Source organism: Athene cunicularia (assembly GCF_003259725.1).
Source record: "Athene cunicularia isolate RWA chromosome 5 unlocalized genomic scaffold, athCun1 chr5_part1, whole genome shotgun sequence".
Taxonomy (NCBI): domain Eukaryota; kingdom Metazoa; phylum Chordata; class Aves; order Strigiformes; family Strigidae; genus Athene; species Athene cunicularia.
In genome coordinates this window covers 8,244,444-8,267,523 of record NW_020799101.1, presented here as the reverse complement: position 1 = coordinate 8,267,523, position 23,080 = coordinate 8,244,444, and the positions used below count along the sequence as shown (strand labels likewise).

The following is a 23,080-nucleotide window of genomic DNA, read 5'->3' as shown; positions in this document are numbered from 1 at the left end:
GATAAACATCCTCAAAAAAGACAGTGGAGGGGGATTAACTGCAGTCTTTTAACTGCAGGCTTTCAAACCTGCTCACACGGCTCCTGAGGAGCTGAACTACAATTGTTGCTTCCCTTGCTCAGACCTCACGCAAAATCTTTCTTCCAGGGGCAATGAGGCGGACAACAGGAGGGCAACCTCATCCCTGCAGAAACGGGACATCCTAATGAAGATACTGACAGAACCGGACACCATCGCTGAGTGCTGCAAAGAGAATCTACATAATGTTACTCTAACAGTTCAGTAAAAATAGCATGAGTAAAAGGAGGCTTTCAAGAAAGAAGTTACCCCCAAACGCTCAGGGAGTGCAGCTGAGTTTCTGTTAGTTTCATTTTGTTACATAAATCACCATTAGTATTTCTTACATATGATGTTAAAAGAGCAGGAGGATACTTGAAATAAAAGGCTGTGCATGCACAATACCCACATGAATAAATTCCAGTGATCCACCCCAGCACCGGACATGGTGCCCTTCCCTGGCCACTGAGCCCTCCCTTTAGCAGGAGTTGGGGAATTTATCACCAAAAATACAGTATATTGTAATGGAATGACACCAGGAAACAATACTAATTGGAGTCTGAACATGTCCTCCATGTCATGTTAATCTACTGTTTAACTCGGCAGAAAAGACATTGAGGAAATAAAAGCTCAATTCACCCAGCCTGAGATCAAAACTGTCATGGCAATATTGGCAGGTTAGACCCTGATTCTTTAAATAGTACATTGCCTTTGTTAAACAAAAGTCATTCTTTTATTACATAATAGAGACTATAAATAAATGTAAAGTGTGCATGCAGTCAACTGCATATTATACAAGCAATATCTATGTTAATAATTGTTTTCTTTGGCAGGCCAGAATCCAGCTGGACATGCAATATTTACATATCAAAATCCTTGGTGTGTTCAAGTCATATTGGATGCAAGTGAAAATATATAAGTATATATATTTACTGTATACACACACACATATATATGTATAAAGGTATATATACACCTCTGTATATATACTGTATACATATATACACATAGGTATATGCTAAAAGTGGATTTCATCTTTTTCTGATTCAGGTGATGCAGGCCTTGAGACACTAAAAATATCTTGGCAGGGTATCTGGGGGGGCCGCTGGGGTGATAAATGAGACTTGGGGGAAGAAATCTGGGGTACGTTCTTTTCAGACAATATTTTTAAAATTTCTGCCACCTGTTTCTCAAGGGCAGCCATCCTACTGCTTAGCAGCTGGATGTCTTCTTTGAGTTCATGCTTGACTTCCTGCAGCGTGGTTTGTAAGGCCTGCTCAGGAATAGGGTAGAAAGGATGCCTAGCATCAGCCTGAATGGGGCTGTGCTCCAGGGGGCTACGAGTCTCACCAGCTTTATCCAAGCGAAGGTCACTTTTTGTTATTCCACTGTCACAAGAGTCTGTTTTCCTCAGTGGGTTTTTATTTACACCATTCTCTGAGTCATTGCACTTGGGGTCATCAGACAGCAACCCCATGGACTCAGCCTTTGTGACATTGTTCCAGTCCTCCTTCTTCTCCTCATGGGTCCCCATCGTGTTCTTCAGTCGAAGCCACCCTTTCCCGTTCCCATTTTTCATCCTCATTGGACTGTTTACTTTGAGACATTTTTGGTCTCCATTTCCATTTGGCTTGAGCTCCATTGCGTCCCTGTTGTTCTGCTTCACAGACTCACTGGTTTTCATGTATGCCAGGGACGTCTGGATGGGGGTGATCTGAGACACGGTGACCACACTGGTGCCTGTGATGGAGGCCCCATTCTGCACGCTCCGGCTTTCCACCTGAAGCTGGTTCCTCTCCGGGTCGATGTGGGTTGAGCCTTGATTACGCATCTCCTTTTGCTGTTTGAATTTTTGGAAAAGTTTCCGCACAGGGTGATCAACAGGGATGCTCAGCGTCACCTCATTCTTCTGGCGCAGGCGCTCCTCTTCTTCCTTCTTGACATCACTGATCTTCCGGAAGATAATCTGTGGGGAATAAATCCACACCAGAGTCAGTGCCCAAAGGACGTCGCACACAGCAAATGTTACTGGGAGGTGGGCAAACAGTAGTGATTAGTGAGTAGCCATTATTCCTTCCTTTCTATCTTAATTTCTTGCAATTAATTCAAATGGAGCTGATCAGGATTTAGTAATCTCAGATATATACCACTGCAGAGATAGGGTACATATACATACACACTTCCTTAAAAGTCTAGATTAAAATTGGGTTTCACCTTTATTTTTGATACAGAAGATAGACAGAGCTTTGAAGAACTAAAATTATCCCAGCACCAAGAGAAAGAAACAAACTGAATAAAGGGAAGAAAGCAAGCAAGCAAGAACCCAAATACTGTGATATCTACCTACCCATTATGCACACTCATACCTGCTCCGTCACTATCTTCAGTACAGATCCAAAGAAAACAGTAATTCAGTGGAGACTACTCAGCTGAAAGTTTAATGCAACATACACACCCTTCTAGAGACTGGAAAATCCAAATGTGCTCAATACTTTGTAGCTTTGCTTATTGCTAGTTTTGAAGGAGTGGCTGGAGGGCGCAGTTAGGTTCCCCATGTGCCATGCTGTGTGGCTTCACACAGCAACACAAGCATTTCCTGGAGAGTTCACATGTCTAATATGTGGGGGGGTACTGGGAGCACCATAAAGAAGCACCATAACAGGGGTGTGTGATCATAAACCCCAGCAATATGCACCATTTCGTGATGCCATGCCGTTTAATGCTGCAGTTACTTCACCCTGCAGCATCTCTCAGGTCTCTATAGAAAAAAAGAATCAGAGCCTCAGCTGTGGAAGTATCCACAAAGTAAAAACCTTCCTGTTGATTTTATGCATGTTATTCATATGAATTTATCTTTTTTCTTTTTTTTTTTTTTTTTTTACTTCTTAAATGTGAGACTGAGGCATGATAAAGAAACTCTGGTTCTCTGGATGATGATATTGAAGTGAAAAGCAGCACGTGATTAAATGCAAATATGGACTGTGTAGGGATAATGTTGGTAAGAAAAGAAAGCCCCTGCAATACAAAACAAATCTGTGACAGTCAGATGTAGGTTTTGAAGCATCTGCCTGAGCATCCATATTTCAGTATCTATTTACTTTTTATAAAAAGGCTTCTCACGCTTGTCCGTATTTGCAAAGAAATAGTTGCTTTCAAGTCTCACATCTTCAGAAGTCAGCAGAGGACTGCCACGATGGCTACAGCTCCTTCCCTGTATGAATCTGGGATGAGCTGGACTTCAAAGCTTTGTTAGAGAGCTTTCAAACACAATAAATATATCCTTGTGTGCTATCGATAGATGCAGCTGCTTATAATAATTTGGAAAGTTAACATGTTTATTAGAAGCCCAGTTTAAAAAAAAATAATAACAACACACAAACAAAACAAATGAGAGAAACATGGAAGCTACTTTCATCGGCAGCGACACATACGCTCGTTTGGAAGCTCCCATTCACTTGCAGCTACCTTCATGGAGCAATTCTCACTCTCTCCGACAACCACTGGGGACAGCAAATAAATGCAGGAGAAGTTGCCCTTGATCAAAATTAAGTAACTGCATTTAATTGAAGCCCTGCTCTCTAAATGAAGATTTGGGAGGTGGGTTGTGTTGCTTTGTGTGTGTCTTTCTTTCCCCGGAGGGCAGCATGGCACCTCTGGCAGATGATGCAATGCTGAAAGCAGCCAGTTCCCAGGATGTGTCCCCAAGCCATGTGTGTCTCGATGGCCGGTTCCTCTGCTGGGCTCCCTGGCTGGCTGACTGCTCTGCCCTGCGCTTTGCCAGACCAGAGTGACTGGGTCCCTGAAAACGTCTGCAGAGGGGAAAGATGTCTTCTTCTACCCAATGTTTCCCTGCTCTCTGGCCATGACCCTGTTTCACAGCTTAAGCACCCTCCTCTCCCCCAGCCAGCATGTGCCTGGCGGTGGTGGCCAGAGGCAGGCAGGGGTGCTGCAAGGCAGGCAGCTGCCTGCAGCCTGGCAGGGGCTCCCAGCGCTCCCATGTCCAGTGCAGAACTGAACGCGCAGTTGGGAGACGTACAAGGTAACTCTGACAACTTCTGTCCTGCCAGCTGCTTATAAAGACTAGAATGACAACAACAAAGACCACAGCACCGGTTTTTGATTCCTCTCCAAACACTTGCACTTCACTGAAAACTGCCATCGCCTCCCCTTTTTTCCCCTGTCTACTCTTGTTCTTTCATTTCTCCCTTTTCTCCTCTCAGTTCAAAACTTCTCCAGCCAGAGGTTATCTCCCAACACAGAATATAATTACTCGTGACTGCAGCTGCTGCCTTCTGCAGAAGAAAAGCCAAGACTTCACTAATTTGACACTGCCTGTACCTCATACTTCTGAAAGCCGGGAAATCACTATTGGATTTTTTTTTTTCCCCCAGAATCACTTGACCAAATGTCACTCGAATGAGCTGAGCCCAGTGGCGTGGGGGTCTGAGCCTAAGCAGTGCCGTGCCTCAGCACAGAGGGCCAATGCTTTAGGGAAAGCTGAACGTGTCCCTGCTGCCAGGATAGGCAGCTGAGGTGACAAACACCATCAGATTTGCAGTGCAAATCTGCTCTGGCCAAGTGAGACCATGGACCCAGTAAACACTCACAGTCATAGGCTTTCTCCCCACTTTATGCCCATACAGTGGAGACATGCTCCTGCAGGAGCCCAGAAGAGCTCTTCAATAAATCCTTTCCTCTTTCCCTGCTTGGGACAGAAAGTGCTACACCTTGGAACAATTATAGTCAGCTGCTTTGAAGGAGTTAGCCTGCTGTACTCTGAATTAGTGCAGAAAATTCCCAGGGACTGAGAAATCCAGGGGTTAGGTGGTAGTCAAGAACTGAGGACTGATCTATCTTAGTGGAGCTGTATTTCCAAAGGAGGAAATGCACAGCCCTGCACCCAACCTCCCCTCTGCTTTCTCATGAATCCTGGATGTGTTCACAGGTGTTAGCTATTTCCCTTTTCACTCTGAAATGCATGACCATGCAGACCTTCATATCCCAGATGACACTGTGAGATCACCTCACTTGGAGACCAGGGTCTTGGTCCTTGTCACCCACTGTCACCATGAGGAAACCATTTCATCTCTGCATCACCCCGTGGAGACTGTCCCCTCTTCAGCACGTCCACCCCTCAACCAAGAGAGTACTACGCCTAATGCAGCAGGGATCTAGTCTTGGTCAGGACTACTCAGTATCATTAGACTATGTACAAGTAAAAGAAAAGAAAGATCCTCTTATATAGACAACAAACTGGGGGGGGAAATGAGATGTGAATTCTAGCAGTAATAGCTGGTTTTCATTACCACATTTTTCCATATTAGGAATTTTTTTCATGTGGTTGGATTTAATCCACTTCTACAGTGGTTTAACCTAAAACAGATTAGGATTAAATGTGTTTACATGGAGACTTAATTCTATTAATGTCTAATAACTATTACTGGCTATTTTTCTCTATAAATAAGAACAGAAAAACACCTCATGCAATCTGACATTCCTCAGCAAATTAGGAGAGGCTTATTTTGAAATCTTAAATTGGATGAGCTATTTCAGTTGTCCCTGACCCTTTTCAGAGAGGTTACACATAGGCCTGTCCAAACATATATCCCAGGAATAGACACAAACCCCAAAGGAGTTAATCAGAAGAAACTGAATTAACTGTGTGTATAGCACATCTCAAGGAGTAAAGAGACATACATTTTTCTCATAGCAAGTGCTAAATTCATTAATATGATGGAGATTCAGTGTAGTACTTCATTTCCTTTATGGATGGGATTGTGAAAGACTGCCCTGTGCGACACAAATCATGTTTCATGAGACCAGATTCCTGTTTTTCTTGCTTTTAATGTATTTATTTTGGGAAGGAGGGGGAATGGAGGTGGCATTAATTACTGAGTTGGCAAAGGTTAAGTAAAAGTTAACTGATGGCCAGCCCTGGGAACTGAAGCATTTGGGTTATCTGAGACAGGCACAGAGGAGACACCGCAGTCTGACACGCTCCATTTGACCTTAACCCCAACCTATTTCCGTCCCCTCCATAACAAAAGGTAACTTGCCAGACTGCAAACTCAACCCATTACTGCTTCCAGAGAGGAACCTTACCAAAGGTACTGGCAAGGGGTACATTACTGCTGGAGCAGCTCCTGTGAGGTGCCAGCTTGTATAACCGTACCCAAAGCCAAGCGCAGATGAGGACAGCAGCAGCAATGAGAGGTCAGGGAGACAGCTCAAGGCAGAGACACACACAAGCGTTCCATCTACTGCTGAATTAATCAGTAAAACTGTGGCCTTTCCAGATGCTTTGAAATTCATCCCTTGTCTGCTGTCTTTTTTTTTTGTACCAGTACTGTGAAAAGCATCCCTCCATGACCTTGCTCCATTCACAAAGACCCCTTAATAAGTGATTCCAAGGAAGGTATGTAACGGATTAAAGAACTGATAAAAGTCTTGAAGAATTACAGTAAGTTCATAAAAACAGCAAATATTTGACCGGAGATCATGCTGTCCTGTTCCTAGAACATCCCGTGCTGTTGTTAGTGGCATTCAATACACACCTGCCCCTCACCATGGAAATTCACAGAAGCATATAATGGTATAGCAAAAGGGCACACAGTTGTCATGGTGATGAATACAGCGGGTATGCACTGAGTGAGAGAGAGGGAAAGCCACACAAGGCCATCAACATAAAGATTTTCACAGTCACTAATAAACTCTGAGTGCCCAAGCTGCGACACCCTACAGATGTGGCTGATGGGCAAGGGATGCTGCAGTCCTGCAGCAAGGGGAGATGCTGTCCTGGGAGAAATGGCTTAACTCAGCTCACTGGGTGTTTCTGCAGCATCAAAAACTGGACCAGAAAGCAAACAACATTTCGGTCCCCACAGCTACATACAGCCATGCAGAGCAGAAGGAGCAGCTCTGCCATGAGGCTGGATTGGGGCTGCAATCAGTAACCAACAGGTCACACTCAATGCGCAGGCTAGGCTGGTGTGGGTGGTGGCCACCTCTCAAAAATTTGTTCCAGAGGTAACTATTTTGTCTGTATTGTCTTGTAGTAGCCCCATCTCCCCCACATCTGGTTACTCACAATCTGATGTATTTGTCCAGATCCCTGTATTTTTGTTCCCATTTATTACAGGTACATTCTAGAAGGCACCTTAATGCAATATTGTGGCCCTGAAGACGCCTACTCACTGTTCCCTTCCCCAGCAGCACTGAAAATTCTATCAGTGAAAGGATCCAGCTTAATAAATTTGAAGAAATAGGTTTGGGTTTTTTTTTTAACCTGGACCATGCCACTGACCCACCTGACAGCATAGACCCACAGTTGTACTGAAAAACACTGCAGATGGAGCCAGTGGGGTGAGTGGACAGAGTGAGTGGGAACTTTCCAAGCTGGCTGCAGCAATGGAGACAGTGTGTTAAGGAAATGCACCATCCCTTGGACCACACTGAAGAGCTGGTGACTCCTGGATCACTTGCAGCTAGCTGAGACCTACAGAGCAGCTCCTTCAACAGCTCTCAGATCGCACCATAGGGATTTGACCTGGTCCACATCCTATGGGAATATCTAATTCCCGTAAGAAGGGTCAGTGTCCTCACAAGGTGTGTTGGTCTTGGCACCTTTTTAAATAGGTCCCGTTTTGGAAATAGAAGCGCTGTCTTCCATTGCCTCCTTGGCAGAAAAGATTCAAGGCAAGTCCCTCACACAAGCTTAGCTGAAGCTGGCAAATGGATTTTAAAGTTTTTGATGATATAACCAGTATCAAACAAACACTTCAATCACATATACCTCATTCTCTTCAGAAACAGTGCTAAAAAACCCCTAACAAATACAACTGAAAAGAGCTTAATTCATGCCTAGACTGCACAAAATAAACTTTTGGAAAAATGTTTGAAAAAAATACTATTAATTTTCACATCTCAGTGTGCACTGTAGAAAAGTAATTGTCATTTTTTTCTCATGCTAATTAGGGAGGCAAATTTGTGTCAGATTCAGGATTTAGACACAGGATATCCCAGCTCCTGCAGTGCTCAGACGAGTGTGTTATTTTCCTGCTTCTAAGAACAAACTACAAAATACACCTGATTTCCAGAGCTCGGGACAGTCAGAACAGGGTTCACCTATGAAGCTTGTGTCTGCATCTGAATTCATCCCCCAGGAGCCCTACACAGTCAAGGGAGAGAAAAAGGCACTTGGAGGGTGTGAGTCATTTCACCTGCAGCTCGATGTTAAAACAGGTCAGACAAGATGTACCCTGAATGCCTGTTTGTCTCCTGTGTCTATATAGGGAGCTTTCTGCATGTTGCTTGGATGCAGGCAGCCTCCACATGATGGTGGGTAAGAAGTATCGAAACTCCTGCCTCTAGCAGTGCAAATGTCAGGGTTTGGTGCAGAAGAAGACCTCTTGTAAAGCTTTTCTGTGTTTGCATGTGTGTGTATTATACCCTTCATCTGATGCGATTTTTATTACCCACAGCATGCTGGTGTATTGCCAGTTCCCAGCTGGGATGCATTCCCCACCCACCCTCAGAGACCAGCCAGTCCTTCTAGATAAACACTATTATTTTAAAAACTGCAGAGGGAGGACGAGTGACAACTGCACAGACAACAATGCCACATTGGCAGGTCTAAGTGAGAGCTTGGGAAAAACCAAACTTTTTGTTGCATGGAGCAATGAGACAAGCCACTAATAGGGAAGGAAAAGTCCACCTGTTCTTACTCTGCTGTCTGGGAAAACCCTCCAGTGGTTGGTGGGGAACTGAGCTAGTATCCTCACAGCTCCTAGGAAATGCAGCCCACTTGGGATGGCCATGGCTGCTCCCTTACAACCAACCTTTTACACTGCAAATCCCATCCCACTCAGACGTTGCAGGACAGATCCTGCTTAGATCTCTCCACCATCTGCACTGTGTGCTGACTCTTCCCCTCCACTCTCATGGGACCCTACCTGGAGCCCTGTGTTCAGCTCTGGGGCCCCCAACATAAGGACACAGACCTGCTTGAGCGGGTCCAGAGGAGGCCACAGGGATGATCAGGGTGCTGGTGCACCTCCCCTATGAGGACAGGCTGAGAGAGTTGGGGTTGTTCAGCCTGGAGAAGAGAAGGCTTCTGCTGGAGACTAGCAGCCTTCCAGTACCTAAAGGAGGCTTACAAGAATGCTGTAGAGGGAATTTTTACAAGGACATGTAGTGATAAGCTTTAAGATGAAAGAGGGTAGATTTAGATTAGATATAAGGCAGAAATTCTTCTCTGTGATGGTGGTGAGACACTGGCACAGGTTGCCCAGAGAAGCGGTGGCTGCCCCCTCCCTGGCAGTGTTCAAGGCCAGGCTGGACGGGGCTTTGAGCAACCTGGGCTAGTGGAAGGTGTCCCTGCCCATGGCTGGCGGGGGGTGGAAGTAGATGATGTTTAAGGTCCCCTCCAACTCACACCATTCTACGTTTCTCTGATTCTGTGATGACTCACTGTATCTGGACTGGTTCCTTGCCTTGAAAACCTGTTTCATTGCAGGTTTATTGCCCTTTCAAAACACAGAGGGTGATGGCAGCATTGCCCACAAGATGCAATTCCAGCTCTTTAACCCCAAGTGAGAGTTTGGAGTAATGCCTCCTCCTAGGCATGGTAAGGAGGCAGGAGCAGACAGCTAGGATAGGAAGACCAGGCCAGCAAGACCAGCAAACACCAGCATAGGGCCAACAAGGAGAACTGGCTCTGACCCAGCTCCCATTAACAGCCTTTCGGTATGGCTCATGCATGAGAGCAGCCTCTGATCGCAGTGTCCTGGACTGGCAGGAGTCTCTGTAACCAAGAAGCATGGTCAGAAACCCTCTATGGAACATGGCAGTGACAAGAAATCTGGCAGAAATGGAAGGGAGCTGAAGCCACAAAAAGCAAGAGCCAACAGAGACTGAAGCCAGGCTGCCTCTTTCCAAATGCAAACTGCATTTAGGCTGCTTCACCTAATTTACCCCTGTAAATCACACTGTCCTTCTAGCTCACTTTATTAATTTGCACTCTGAGGATGCAGAATAGATGGCCTGAAATGATGGCTTTATTGTTCTTCTGCTCTGTACACTCCTCAGATATCTTTACTTTGATGTGAAATTCAACCTCAAAAACAAATTGCTCTAACAACTGTTTTAATTGCTCTCCAGTAAATTCTCCTTAATCCTCCTGTCCCAGGAACTGTTTTGTGTTAAACCATTGCTCCATCTGTGTGTGGGAAAAGAATCACTGTCCTTGGCTGTGCAGTGAAAATGACTGACTGCTGAGCAATTAGTTAATCTCCGGGATAGGAATGTTTCACAGGAGTCTTTCATGCTGGATTTTGGAGGAAAAGAAGATTTTTGTAGGTTAGTCTGCCGGCTGCTTGAAAGAAACAGTAAATAATAGGCTTTCTGCAAATTTCCATTGATCCTGACTTCACAGACACGGTAGCATGCAAAAGCAAAAGCTTGCTACCAAGCACATTTTAATTTTGCTTTGGAGAAACTGTATTCATGTAGTTTCCTCCTAAGTGATTATAGAATTGACTTGTAAGAGATGTGAAGATTTCCAATCCAAGTGACTAAATGATGGCACTTCAAGGAAAGGACAATTATTTCCATGATACTGAAAAAGTCCTTTTAAGGGAAATTTAATAGCATTTTGTGTGCAAGAAAGGGGTTAATCCTTTCAGCGTGACTGAATAAAGACCTGCATCCCCCAAGTTGCTCATCTAAAGAAAAAGCAGGGCACGTAGGGAGGGAGAGACACTTCAGAAGAACCTACCAACAGCCAATAACTAATTTTCCAGAGCCCAGAACTTCCATCACCCCGTTACTGCTTGCTCTGTGTTTTAGAAATTGGTTACTCTAGGTCAAATTTTAATCTGGTTCCATTTTGTGTTTGCAATCAGTTCAAATGACACCTGACTACTCTTGCAGGGAGACATCTGTGCATGCTGGCAGTCAATTAGGCTGATCTGCATTTGTGAACAATCATGCATATTAAGAAGAGAGTGGCTGAGAGTTCGCCCCATCTACTTCGTACTTGGTATGGATCTGAAGTCATCCTGTTTTACTTTAAAACATGTCTGGATTAAAGAAGAAAGAGAAGAGAAGCAGGCAGAGATCCAACTCACATTTGTCACATCCCGAGAGCATCATAGCCCAACACACAGAGTACCAGGCTGGGATTCAGGAGAATGGATTATTCTGCTGGCCTGACCTTTGGCCAAGTGGGGGGTCCTGTGCAAATCACACTGTCTCTTCATGTCTCCATCTCTCCCAGTGTAAGAGAGGATAATAACACTGCCCTTATTTCTCCATTTCATTGGAAATCCCTCTGTCATTGCTAACTATTCCAAGAGACTAGGATCCATGTCTGATAGCAGAGAGAGGTCACTGTTTTGGCCTGTTGCCAAAACTCAGACAGTTCATTAAAAAAACAGCCATAAAAATACATATCGGCATTCTCAGAATTTCAGCTCAAGATTAAGGGCCCAAGGCACCGCTGCACTGCGACATCTAGGGCAGTGCACCACAGATGTACAATGCTACATGAAGTCCTTTCCTGATGCCCTGATACATCAGTTAAACCTTGATCAAGGGTAGCATTGAAACTACCTTGCAAGGAAGGGTCAGTCAAATTGCTCAGCTTCAGTGATGGGCATTGATTCTTCAAATGGTGTGATTACATGTTTAACTAAGCATGTGCCGAGCTAAGGAGTCAGACTTTGAAAAGAAATGCCAAAGCTTCTTACTCTGTTTACACAATTGCACACATTTACAGCAACCACAAGCATTTTTTGAGAGCAGCTTAGTATCCTGAATTGGGAGCTATTCTGTTCTTCCAGTCACCCAGACCTCAGCACCTCCTGCCCATACATGCAGCATTTACAGAGGCCTCCTCCTCTCTGAAACCCAGGGGAAAACAATGCCTGGACTGCTGCTGCTGCAGGCTTAGCTGTTACATCTGATGCCTGCTGGGTTTTGTTTCTGCTTGGAAAGGGATGCTGAAGGAGGACACTGTGAACCTTTGGAAATAGGGAGCTTTGCTGTGGTTTTTAAACAAGACTCTGGAATTGAAACTGGTCACTTTTGCTGCTTTGTCCTCACTATTCTCTGTTTCCTTTGCTTTAACCAAACAGCAGATGTTTTAGCGTGGTGCAGAACAGATTCAGACCTACTTCTCCAAAACTATCAAAGACAGCAAAATGCACCTTCCACATAAAAAATTATTTAAAACAATTTAAACACAAAAAAAGCTATTTCATTTCTGAATTTATAGTATTTTTTAACCAGTGTCTATTGCTGATTGACTTAGTTTAGGGTCAGTCCATTGCAGAGAGGAGTATTGATCTGTGTGGACTCAGAAGAGATTGAACTGTGACCATGCTCCAAAGAAACACAATCCCTCCTACTGGGCTCCTGTCACAACTGGGGGCAATGAAACCCAGCTTTAGCTTCCTAAATCCTTTTCAGGACCCTAAACCATACACTGAACTCAATACAAAGACTAAATTGGACTGGGGAGCTGAAATACTTTGTTGACAAAGGGCCTAATTTGTTTTGTGTATACAACACAAAGATGGTTAAACATGGGGAAATTGAGCAGAGAGCAATTCTGGGTTAACTGTTGGAGTGTAACTATTACTGAGTAGTGTCTCATGGGAACCCTTGTTCCCTCTCACTGGTCAGGTTTATCCACTTTGGGATTTAAACTCACGCCCTCCTTTACTCCATATCAACTCTCCATGTAAACAAGTCTAGCCAGGGTTGGTCATCTGGGGGGTGAGCAAGCTAAAGGGTTCCTCCTGCTCTCTGCCTCCTTCTACCAATCTCTCCTTCTTGCAGATGTACTCTTGGTAGAGAGTATCACATACTCATCTCTCCTCCCCTTTCCCCTTCTTTTCCTTACTGAAGGCGTTACTAGAGGGAGCTAAGGGCAGGGGAGGTACTTCTCCTACTTCTTTGCCTGGCACTAAGGCAGAGAGAAGAGCAGATTTCTAACACTCTTGCTGGACTTTCTTTCTTTCCATCTTGCAGATGTTTCTTCTCTGTATAACACAGAGTTCCTGCAAGGAGGGAAGCTGAGGTACATATAGAGACCGTGGTGAATTTCCAGCCCCTAGGAAAGAGAAACTCTGCAGAAGGCTAAAACCCCAAGCTCAATAGACCCAGGATTTTTCCCTGGATATAGAGGAGAATCCCAGCAAAGATGGCCTCCACCCATCACAACAAAACCATTCCATGACTTAGAACTCCACATTGATGTAAATAGCGGGTGACACATACCACCAAGTGGTGTACTAAGACCACGTTCCCACCACCAATCCTGCCACCACATCACCACTAGGTACCCTAGGGCTCAAGAGCTGAAGGCAGCTTCCCATTGTCTCCTAGCCCAGCTGTGGGGTGGTGTGTTCACCTGGAGACAGTGTCCCTTCAGCAGGACAGCTTCCAAATAGACCAACCAGGCCTGGTCCTTGCAAACTTCTATCAGCCATTGGATCAATATCTGCTATTGGCACTGGCCTCATAAAATGTCAGTAAGCGGCAGTGTCAATTCATTCAGTCTTTGCTGTGGCGCAGAGGAGTTACGGTCTGTGCATTTTATTACTGATGATTAAAAAAAGAAACCCCTCAAAGAAAGCAGCCTTCACTTTGCCCAATGCAGTATGTCCTAGGAGCGATATGCTTCTGAGCATAAACAGGCAAAGACAGTACAAAGCCTCCAGATGACAGTGGGGTGGTTTGAGCTTGGGGCACGCTGCAGAAATGGTGCTCTCTGGGATGGTGAAAAGTGCCAAAAGACTTTTCAAGCTGCTCTTCAGCCTGATTTAACTTGGAACAGAAAATCAGTCATTAATAATATGCAATACTAATCTCTCTTCCCCTGTATTGGAAAAAGTAGGATTCATGTTGCTCCCTCCTTTGCCAGATACCAAAACCAGGGCACAGAGAGGTCATATATCACTTGCCCAGGGTCACTGAGCTTCTTAGTGGGTGAGCAAGGGTGAATGGAACCAAGGGTTCCAGCTAGAGCCCCCATAGTAGGAAAAGCCATACTGCAAAAAGATTAAATGCATAAACATATATATTAAAGTAAAATGAAATTATGAATATAATAATGCATTTTCTTTTCACTACTGTCCAGTCTGGGAAATATAGTTCTGTATTTGAAATAAGTTGGAAGTGCTCAACTATAATTACAGTTAATTGCTGAAATGAAATCCAGTCCAGGACAACTTTACTGCTGTCCAGGTTTGTGTTGGAAGAGGGGTGGAGAGGTGGACAGAACCTTTTATTTAGTGAAAATTTTCATAAGGTCTTGCTTTTATTCCAATGAAAAATGTAAAAATCTTCACACCTGGCTTCTGGCCAGCTCTACTTGTGACAGACTCAGTATTCCTTCATATCTCTAGCATGAAGGCACATAGAATATGGGCCCAGAGGATCTGCAGAATCTGTGTTTTGTTCCCTCTTTTTTTTGTTTTTGCCTCTTATGGGTTTCTGCCTGAAGACCAAACAGTCTGAATAAATGCCTAAGAGACTCTCCATTTAAAAAGTAAATACACCAGCAAAAGAATTGCAAATTGTTCCCAAAATGAACTATTCTCTCCTCTTTAAGTGGAAATTTAAATTATTTGGAATCATTATGGGTTTTCTTTTTCCTTAAATATTACTGTACCAGACTATAAAGAGCCTGAAATTTAATCTGAAGTCTTCAGACCTGAAAAAGTGTTTTGCAACTGAAAGCTTGTTGATTTCTTTTCCAGCTATATTCATAGTCTAACAAAAAAATAACACCCCTTGTATCAGCCTCGCTTCTGACATTGAGGACATCCTACTTGGCTTTCAGAAACTTTGTTTTTTTATGGAATGTGCTACCAGCTACTCTGTTCACTTCATCATTTTCAAGGTTTTGTTAATTTATTGAAAAGCTTTTATAACATGAGCTTCAATTAAAACAATGCATTTTCAGTGCCATGCAATGTAGAACACCATCCGTTTTGTTTGGAAGTTATGAGTCAGAAATGAAGAAATAATTTTAAAGGGCAGAACATATGAACGACGGACCCAAATGAAAGGGACAATGGGCAGCCTCTCCACCTCAAAGAGCCAAGGCATCAAACCTTGTTATATCTTTCCATACGACAAAACAGAGAGGTAAAACATGCTGCTCTGTTACTGTCAGATATTCCTCACTTGAATCAGGCCTAATAGAGGAGACTAGTTTGGTGGGGAGACCCACCGACTCCAGAATCAAGCTAATTCAAAACCATGGTAGTATGCCTGTTTGAAGTAGATTTAGGCTGGTGGCTGGGGAGTCATTCGATCGTTTCCTATTTGCTTCTAGATCCCAGTCAAGGACCTTATCTTTTAAGTGCTCATGGGGCTGAAAGTAAGGTCATGTCTATGCCACACCACAGAGAAGGGCACAGGGACTCCTGCTGTAGCGTAGTAGTGTTACCCCACAGAAAGCCAGGATCAACTAGGCTCAGTTCAGAACTGCTCTAATGTGGCTCTGCTGATTTCAAGCCCAAAGCTCACACTGCACCATGGTTCTGCTTTTGATCAGCCAGCCACATCAAAATTACCTTGGAGTTACTTCTCTTCCTTCTTGACCCATAAGTACAGCCTATTGCCATATCAGAGAAGACTGAACCTGCCTGGACCAAATTCTTGTAAGTGCTGCCAGTGCTCACTCCCTCTCTACAGATCTTTTGGATGAAACCCAAGCTCAAATGACCGCTGGATATATCTTCATGCCTACCTTGCCTATGAGATGCCCTGCAAATGAAGTCTCAGGGATACTGCAAGAGAGAATGAGCTGGGGCAATTCAGCAACAAACATCTCTGCTTCTCAGCTCAGAGATGCTAGAATGAAACCCACTGGCAGTGTGACCTGGCAATTCTTTTAAATTGAAATCAAGACTCGGAAAAGACGAACACCTCTGGCACATCATTCACTGACTGAAAGACAGGGACAGCCCACTGCATAACAGACGTGAAACAACTGAGTTAAGTCATTGGGAAATCCCAATTTAACAGGAAAAAAGACAGAAAGGTTATTTAAACTTCTAACATCTTCTTCATTTAACTATAGAAAGCTCTGAAACAACCTTAACAAGTATCCCTAGCATTCTTCAGGTGAAACATCTCACCCAGCAAGAGCTAAAATTTTTCCAGGTGAGAGCTCTCAGTTGGCAGCGTGAGTAAGGAGTTCTGGCTGTCGAAACATACTGTAATTGCCTTTAATATGATCACAGCCACTGCTTCAGTAGGGGAGAACTCCTTGAGGAGAAAAAAAGACCCAAGACATAAGAATGGAAACACTGAAGAGTATCCAGTCAAGAAAAAACAGATTATGAGGAGGATGTGCTACTTTCACCCTTTCACCTCCCTTTAGCCAAGAGCAGTTGGCATGGAGCTGCCATTGAGGGTGCTTTAGCTCAAGAGATTGAAGGAATTACAGTTTTTCAGAAGTATCTGTAATTGTCAGTAGAGCAGGGCCTTCTATTTATGGCATAATCAAATGAAAAAATTTCAGAGAGCAAAGACCCCATTTCAATGATGTTGCTAATGATTCCTCGTATCTGAATCTGCACCAGTGAAGAGCTCTTCCTTTCTGTGCCAGGAAGTCAAGGAAAATTAGTCACAGCCAGCAGACCCTGGAGGATAGTTACCCACCAACTAGTGAGCTTTCTACAACAGCATGGAAATACTGCATCAGCCATGTGAAACTTCACCACAAAGAGAAGCACGTTGTTCCCTGAAGGTTACTTGTGCAGAAATGAAGTTGCTAATGATAGTTGTATCAGAGCCTCTTGCGGGCAAAACCGGTGGGTTGCCTATGTGACAAACACCCAGGGAGGACAAAGTGCTCTGCCTGTCCCCAAAGGGACCATTAGATGGTTTTTCTAACCTCAGAAGATGTGACTGAGGAACTCAGCAAGGGGTGACTCTGCATAGCTTTGTATTTATTTCTGAAGGGTATCAGCAAGAGGAAGAGACAGCACAAAAGAGTTAACTAGTGGAGGTATGGGGATGGGATAAACAGATGGTGTGGTGAGGAGCCATTTCCTTCCCATTTACATGCTGACTGCATTAAATCAATCCCTGGGTTTTCACGGCAATAAGCTAAGGCTCTGCTGGGGAGGATTTTAGTGATCTGGCTATATCCTAGTTGTGGGTATTATTCTATTGTGTCTCAGCATTTAGCCTATTCTCGAGGAAAAGGTCCTTCATTTTTTTTTCATATTATTCTTGGTGATCTTCCCTAATACCTGTATCACAGTCATCACCTCTTTTCTAGATGTAGATCTCTGTAAAGCTCATCAGCAGTGTTTTATGTTCCTATTCCATGTATTTAGGCACTGACACAGGATGCTCCTTAGGGGCTGAGCCTGCTGTTTTTGCAGCCTTAGCTTATCTCATTGCTCCAGACCCCAAACAAATTAGTTTGTAATCCTCAGTATTGTATACTTTGGCAAATCTAGCTTTAAAAGTGATCAGAAATGACCTCCTCCTTATAAAACTGGAGTCAGTCCAGTTGATTTGTCCCCTCTTCCTGTCTGGGGCTAGTAAGAAAACTTTGTACCTGCACAAATAACAGGTCTTTGCAATCAATAACATTGATGATTCTATATTTCCCCATTTGTGACTAGGCTGCACCCCATTTATACAATGTGTCCTTTCTACCACTCTCTCTGTACACACAATTAACAGAACACCAGCTGGTACAGGATAAACGCTACTGCAAGGATGCAGAGAGACACCAGACAGAAAAAAATACAGATCTCTACCTCTGGCTCTTTTGCCTTTCATCTCAGATGCTGTGTTTGCTTCCCAGCAGTCCTTTTGACCTCTGAGACTTTGGCTAAAAGCATCCTCTCTGTTTTTTCTCTGGTTTGATTTTTTCTCTGGTGTCTGAAAAATACAGCTAACCCCAACCTCCCACATGAGATACCAGTTCTTCAGTCACCTTCTCCCTGAAGGCCTCGTCCAGGCACTTCTAGGAGGCTGGCTCTTCTCAGTGGGGTCTGGCACCCACCTTAGATGCTAGAGGATCCCTAAAGATGTACAACTGTGCCAGACATTCCACTCATGGGGCAGGGCTGATCCATGAAGCAAGAGCATCTGCCCACAAGAAGGCTAGCAAGGTTAGAGAAGGCTGTTGGGGAATTTCCAAGATCAATGTCTCTCCCAGCAGAGCCCTTATCTACCCTGTCAGCAACTATCTGACATGTTGGACTGAGTTTGAGTACAACTGGTCTGGGAGGAAGTTCTCCATGGGACATGCTAGTGTTGGACCAGAGGGCAAAGAGTGCCTTGGTTCAAACTTTCTGACAAATGCTTTAAGTTACAGCTGATGGTTCATGCGGCTCAGTCAGACATCTGTTTGGTATATTAATGCATGGCTGCATCGAGCTTGTAGATTATTATTCATGTACTTTTGTAGAACACTTTGAGGTTACTGGCTAAGTCCTTTAATAAATCAAAACAGGGATAATTAATAACACACGAAAAACATGCATGAATCAGTTCATCCGTTGACATTTCTACCATAGCCTTCTTTGGCAGGAGGGCTAATACAGCCTGGGAGAAGGATGGGGGTCATTCATAATTGAGCTGCTCTGAACTACCAACAACTGTTTCATTTAAAAATGGATTTGCCTTAGACACATGATGGAGATGGAAATTCATTAGAATGGCAGGCAGTCAAGAAGGCAAAATCAGGGAAAATAGTAAGGCTAGACACAGAAATTGTGCTGAGATGCCAGGATGCTCTGATAAGGTCAGGGACAAGAGAAGAAAAACTGGATGTCTGTGCACCAAGGGGCAAGCAGTGGGCACAAATGGAAAAGCAAAGCTAATCTTAACAAAAATGTTACATTTCAGCTGACCGGTAGAAATATCCTGCTTAGAAATGGCTGTTCTTGCTGTTGTCATCTGCTGGTTGCTTAGGTCCCCATTTTCACATTTTTAAGGAAGTGCAAAGTGTTTTAGACTCTCAGAAAAAACCAAAGCCTGTTCCTGTGGTAACAGGAGCGCTGTCTGTAATAAAAAAAAATCGAGGACCGTGGACTGCTTCCAAAAGGGATATGTACTCACAGAGCTTGGAGAGGTGAGTCCCCCTGCTCTGGAGGTACAGTCACTGATGGAAATATTTAGATAGGAAGCACTATACAAAATCTTTCCGGCAGCTGAGACAGCTTTGTGGGCTACTAATAAAATAATCTAAAATGCACCTGAAAGTCCAAAGGGAGGTCTGAAAGTTCAAAAGATCACTGACAGTTTAATTAATGGAGTTAAGAGAATCAGACTTCTGTAACTGCTTACACTATGCTCCTTTAACAGTAAGTCACATCTGAAAACTATGTTATGTTTTTATTATCTTTAGGAAGGGAAACAAATTAAGACTGAGGGCTGTGAAAACTGAGAAGTAAAAATATGAGGAAAAAACATAGATTAATAACATATATTCCTTCCTAAACACATTGAAGATTTTTGCCTTTCAGCAAGTTGCTCAAAAGTGCAATAATAGGGGATTCAGCTTATTGCAGGTGCTCCCCAGAATCCCCCTGTCCCTCCTGACAGCTATGCCCACCTCTGACATCTATGTGAATCAGCTACTCTCAAAATTGCTCCTCCAGACTTTCTTTGCATGGGACCTAAACTGAGGCAGCTTGCTAATCACAGCAACTGGCTGACAATTAAAAAAGGCACAGTCAATCAGCCATCATTAAGTTGGAAGTGACAGGCTGGGTTTTATTTTTAACTAAAACTAGTGGGTTTCATGCAAACTTCCCCACAAAGTTTCTCTTGCACTCTGTGTACAAGTTAATACGTTCCTACTTGCACTGTTTCTGTGCTGTAGAAGGCAGCCCCAAAATAGCATTCGAAGTAAGGTAAATGTAGGATTTGAGTGGCTGCAATGATTATCACATGCTGAACCAGCACATTTGGATGTTATTGCGTATCTGAAGTGTGTGCTGCAAAGCAAGAGATGGATGGATTTACACTTGCACAGAAAAGAGAGACCTTCCCTGGTGACTTATTTAGCATCTTACAGGCTTACAGTATGCACCTGGTGAGGAGCCTTTCTGTGCAAGCCGAGGCAAGAACCTGTTCAGAGAGGGTGAGGCAAGGATAAAATCAGCGCTCTCTCCAATGTAAAACATGTGAAATTGTTACTGATCATTTCTAGATTGGTCAAAATGTATCCCATTTTGGGCAGAGCCAGAAAACTCCCACTTGGGTGAATGATGAAGTTCTGTCTGCTCCTTGTGAAGCCTATGGGAATCCATTTATACCATCACAGTGAACAGGCAGAAGTTCTCTTTCCCCAGCCATGGTTTTGGGTGCATTGCAACTGGCATTCCCAGTCTTGCAGAAGTAAGGTTTGGGGAGTGAGAAGTCTGGTGTAGTTCATTTTTATACCTGCAAGTCATGCTGTACTCTATTACTAAAACGTCTGGCGTTCAGCTCCAGAAAACAACAATGGAAGCAACCAAAGCACTTGTAATTAATCATCTCATTTTTGTAACATTTTTCCTTCTTTTTTTTGAGGTTATCAGGTTGGAAAAGTTGTAGATCTCCACAGTAATTAGGCTCATCAGCCCATTCAAGAAGAAATCCATTGCTCCGGGCTCATTGTTTGAGGGATGTGAGATAACACAACAGAACTCTTTACTCAATTTCTTTGCAAATCCTACCTGGGAGGATGCTGCTGGCCTCGGCCCACAAGCAGGGAACCACCTGCAGCAGCAGCAGCTCCCAGGCACACTGAGAGCATCACAAAATAAACTGGCTACTCTCAGCGGTAACACAAATGCATCTGTAATATTCCCATGGTTCATTAGATACCAGAGAAGTCACACAAAGCTATGGGGAGATCAGCTTTGTTCGGACACCTGTCCAAAAGAGAGCCTGAATCAGAGCTAAGCCTGGCAAAGCAACAGCCCACGAGGGAAGCTCAGGGACAGGGACAGTGATCCACTCGGGTCTGCTGCTGACTGAGCTGCCGGTGCTCACGTTCATCTCATCAAAACACAGTAGGGGCTGATGATAAAAACCTTCTTAACTGGCAATCAAAAATGAAATGGCAATGTTGCTTCCCATTTCACCATGCATACTACCTCCCCTTCCCTAGTAGTTGGAAGAGATGAAAAGTGTCTATTTTAATCGATGAGGTGAACATGTTTATTTTTTAATATTTACAAGATTAAAAGTAGTAAACCTTTGATTTTTTTTTTAAAATCATCATTCAAGTCTTGTGCAAACAACCCTACCCTGAATTAGCAGATAGCCTGCAGAAGGCTTTCTGAGTCAACTAAGGAGAGTCTCCTAATGATGTCACTTTTCTAAACAAGAAAATGGTACTAATTCACAGAAAGTACAATAGCAAATCATTGCCAATCTATATCTTCACTCTAACATAGCCAGTTTAGATTTTTGTTTTCCTATGGATGCTGCCCATCCCTGAAATTTCCTGTTTAATGATCTTTCCACACAGAAATAAATCACTGTTTGAATTGCCTGCCTGAAGAAGAGATGCTCATACCTTTTGCTGGGGTAAATCAGCTGAGTGCCTTTTATACAGCTGCTGAGTCCCTGTGTGCAGAACAGAGCACATCAGCACCCATGAAATTTTTCTGCAGCCATCCCATGCTGTTCAAAGATCCTTGAATGAAAAGTATGCTAAATTGCCTTTCGTTTCTCAAGAAAAATCAGAAGTATGACAAACAAGATCAAATGTTGATTTGATTTAGATATAGATGGGGAAGATACACCTGCATGAAAAATTAACTCTACCTCTCTAATACCAAGGGATTATCAGAATTGGACTTGTCCTGATTTCGGCCAGGGTCAAATTAATTTTTATCTTAGTAGCTGATACAGTGCTGTGTTTTGAATTCAGTGTGAGAATAATGCTGATAACACACTGATGTTTCAGCTGTTGCTAAGTAGCACATATCTCAAGCTAAGGATTTTTTAGTTTCTCATGCTCTGCCAGTGAGCAGGTGTACAAGAAGATGGGAGGAAGCATGGCCAGGACAGCTGACCTGAACTAGTCAAAGGGACATTCCATACCATAGAAAGTCATGCTCAGTATGGAAACAGTGGGGAGTGGGCTGCAAAGGGTGGATCGCTGTTTGGGCATTGGTCAGCAGGTGGTGAGCAATTGCGTTGTGCATCACTTGTCTTTTTTGGGGTTTTATTTCTCTCTCTTTTATTATATTTTTTTGTTTACAATTATTATTTTTTTGTTTTATTATTATATAATAATATAAAGCTCACTACCCTGGATTCAGGAGAGCAGACTTTGGCCTCTTCAGGGATCTGCTTGGTAGAGTACCACGGGATAAAGCCCTGGCGGAAAGAGGTGTCCAAGAAAGCTGGTTAATATTCAAGGATCACCTCACCTCCTCCAAGCTCAGAAGCGATGCATCCCAACAAAGAGGAAGTCAGGCAAAAATGCCATGAGAGCTGCATGGATGAAAAAGGAGCTCCTTGACAAGCTCAAACACAAAATGGAAGCCTACAGAGCATGGAAACAAGAATAGACAGTCTGGGATAATACAGAGAAACTGTTTGAGTAGCCAGGGATCAGGTTAGGAAGGTCGAAGCCCTGATAGATTTAAATCTGGCCAGGGACATCAAGGGCAACAAGAAAAGGATCTATAGGTACATCAATGATAAAAGAAAGATGAAGGAAATTGTAGACCCTCTGTGGAAGGAAACAGAAAACCTGGTCACCCGGTATATGGAGAAGGCTGAGGTACTCAACCACATTTTTGCCTCAGTCTTCACTGGCAAGTGCTCCAGTCACACTGCCCAAGTCACAGAAGGCAAAGGCAGGGACTGAGAAAATGAAGAACTGCCCACTGTAGGAGAAGATTAGGCTCAAGACCATCTAAGGAACATGAAAGTGCACAAGTCCATGGGACCTGATAAGATGCATCCGTGGGTCCTGAGGGAACTGGCAGATTAACTGGCTAAACTACTATCCACCATATTTGACTAGTTG

At 43.7% G+C, this 23,080-nt stretch overlaps 1 protein-coding gene across 1 annotated transcript in view; it reads right to left on the bottom strand.

Moving 5' to 3' along the window:
- Positions 1-345: 345 nt before the first annotated feature.
- The window catches only part of KCNH5 (potassium voltage-gated channel subfamily H member 5), a 147,965-nt gene continuing 125,230 nt past the window's right edge, over positions 346-23,080 (bottom strand). The window contains exon 10 of the mRNA XM_026849866.1: positions 346-2,023. Within this exon, the coding sequence (XP_026705667.1) occupies positions 1,076-2,023 (948 nt within the window). The 3' untranslated portion in view covers positions 346-1,075. The remainder of the gene's footprint in view (positions 2,024-23,080) is intronic.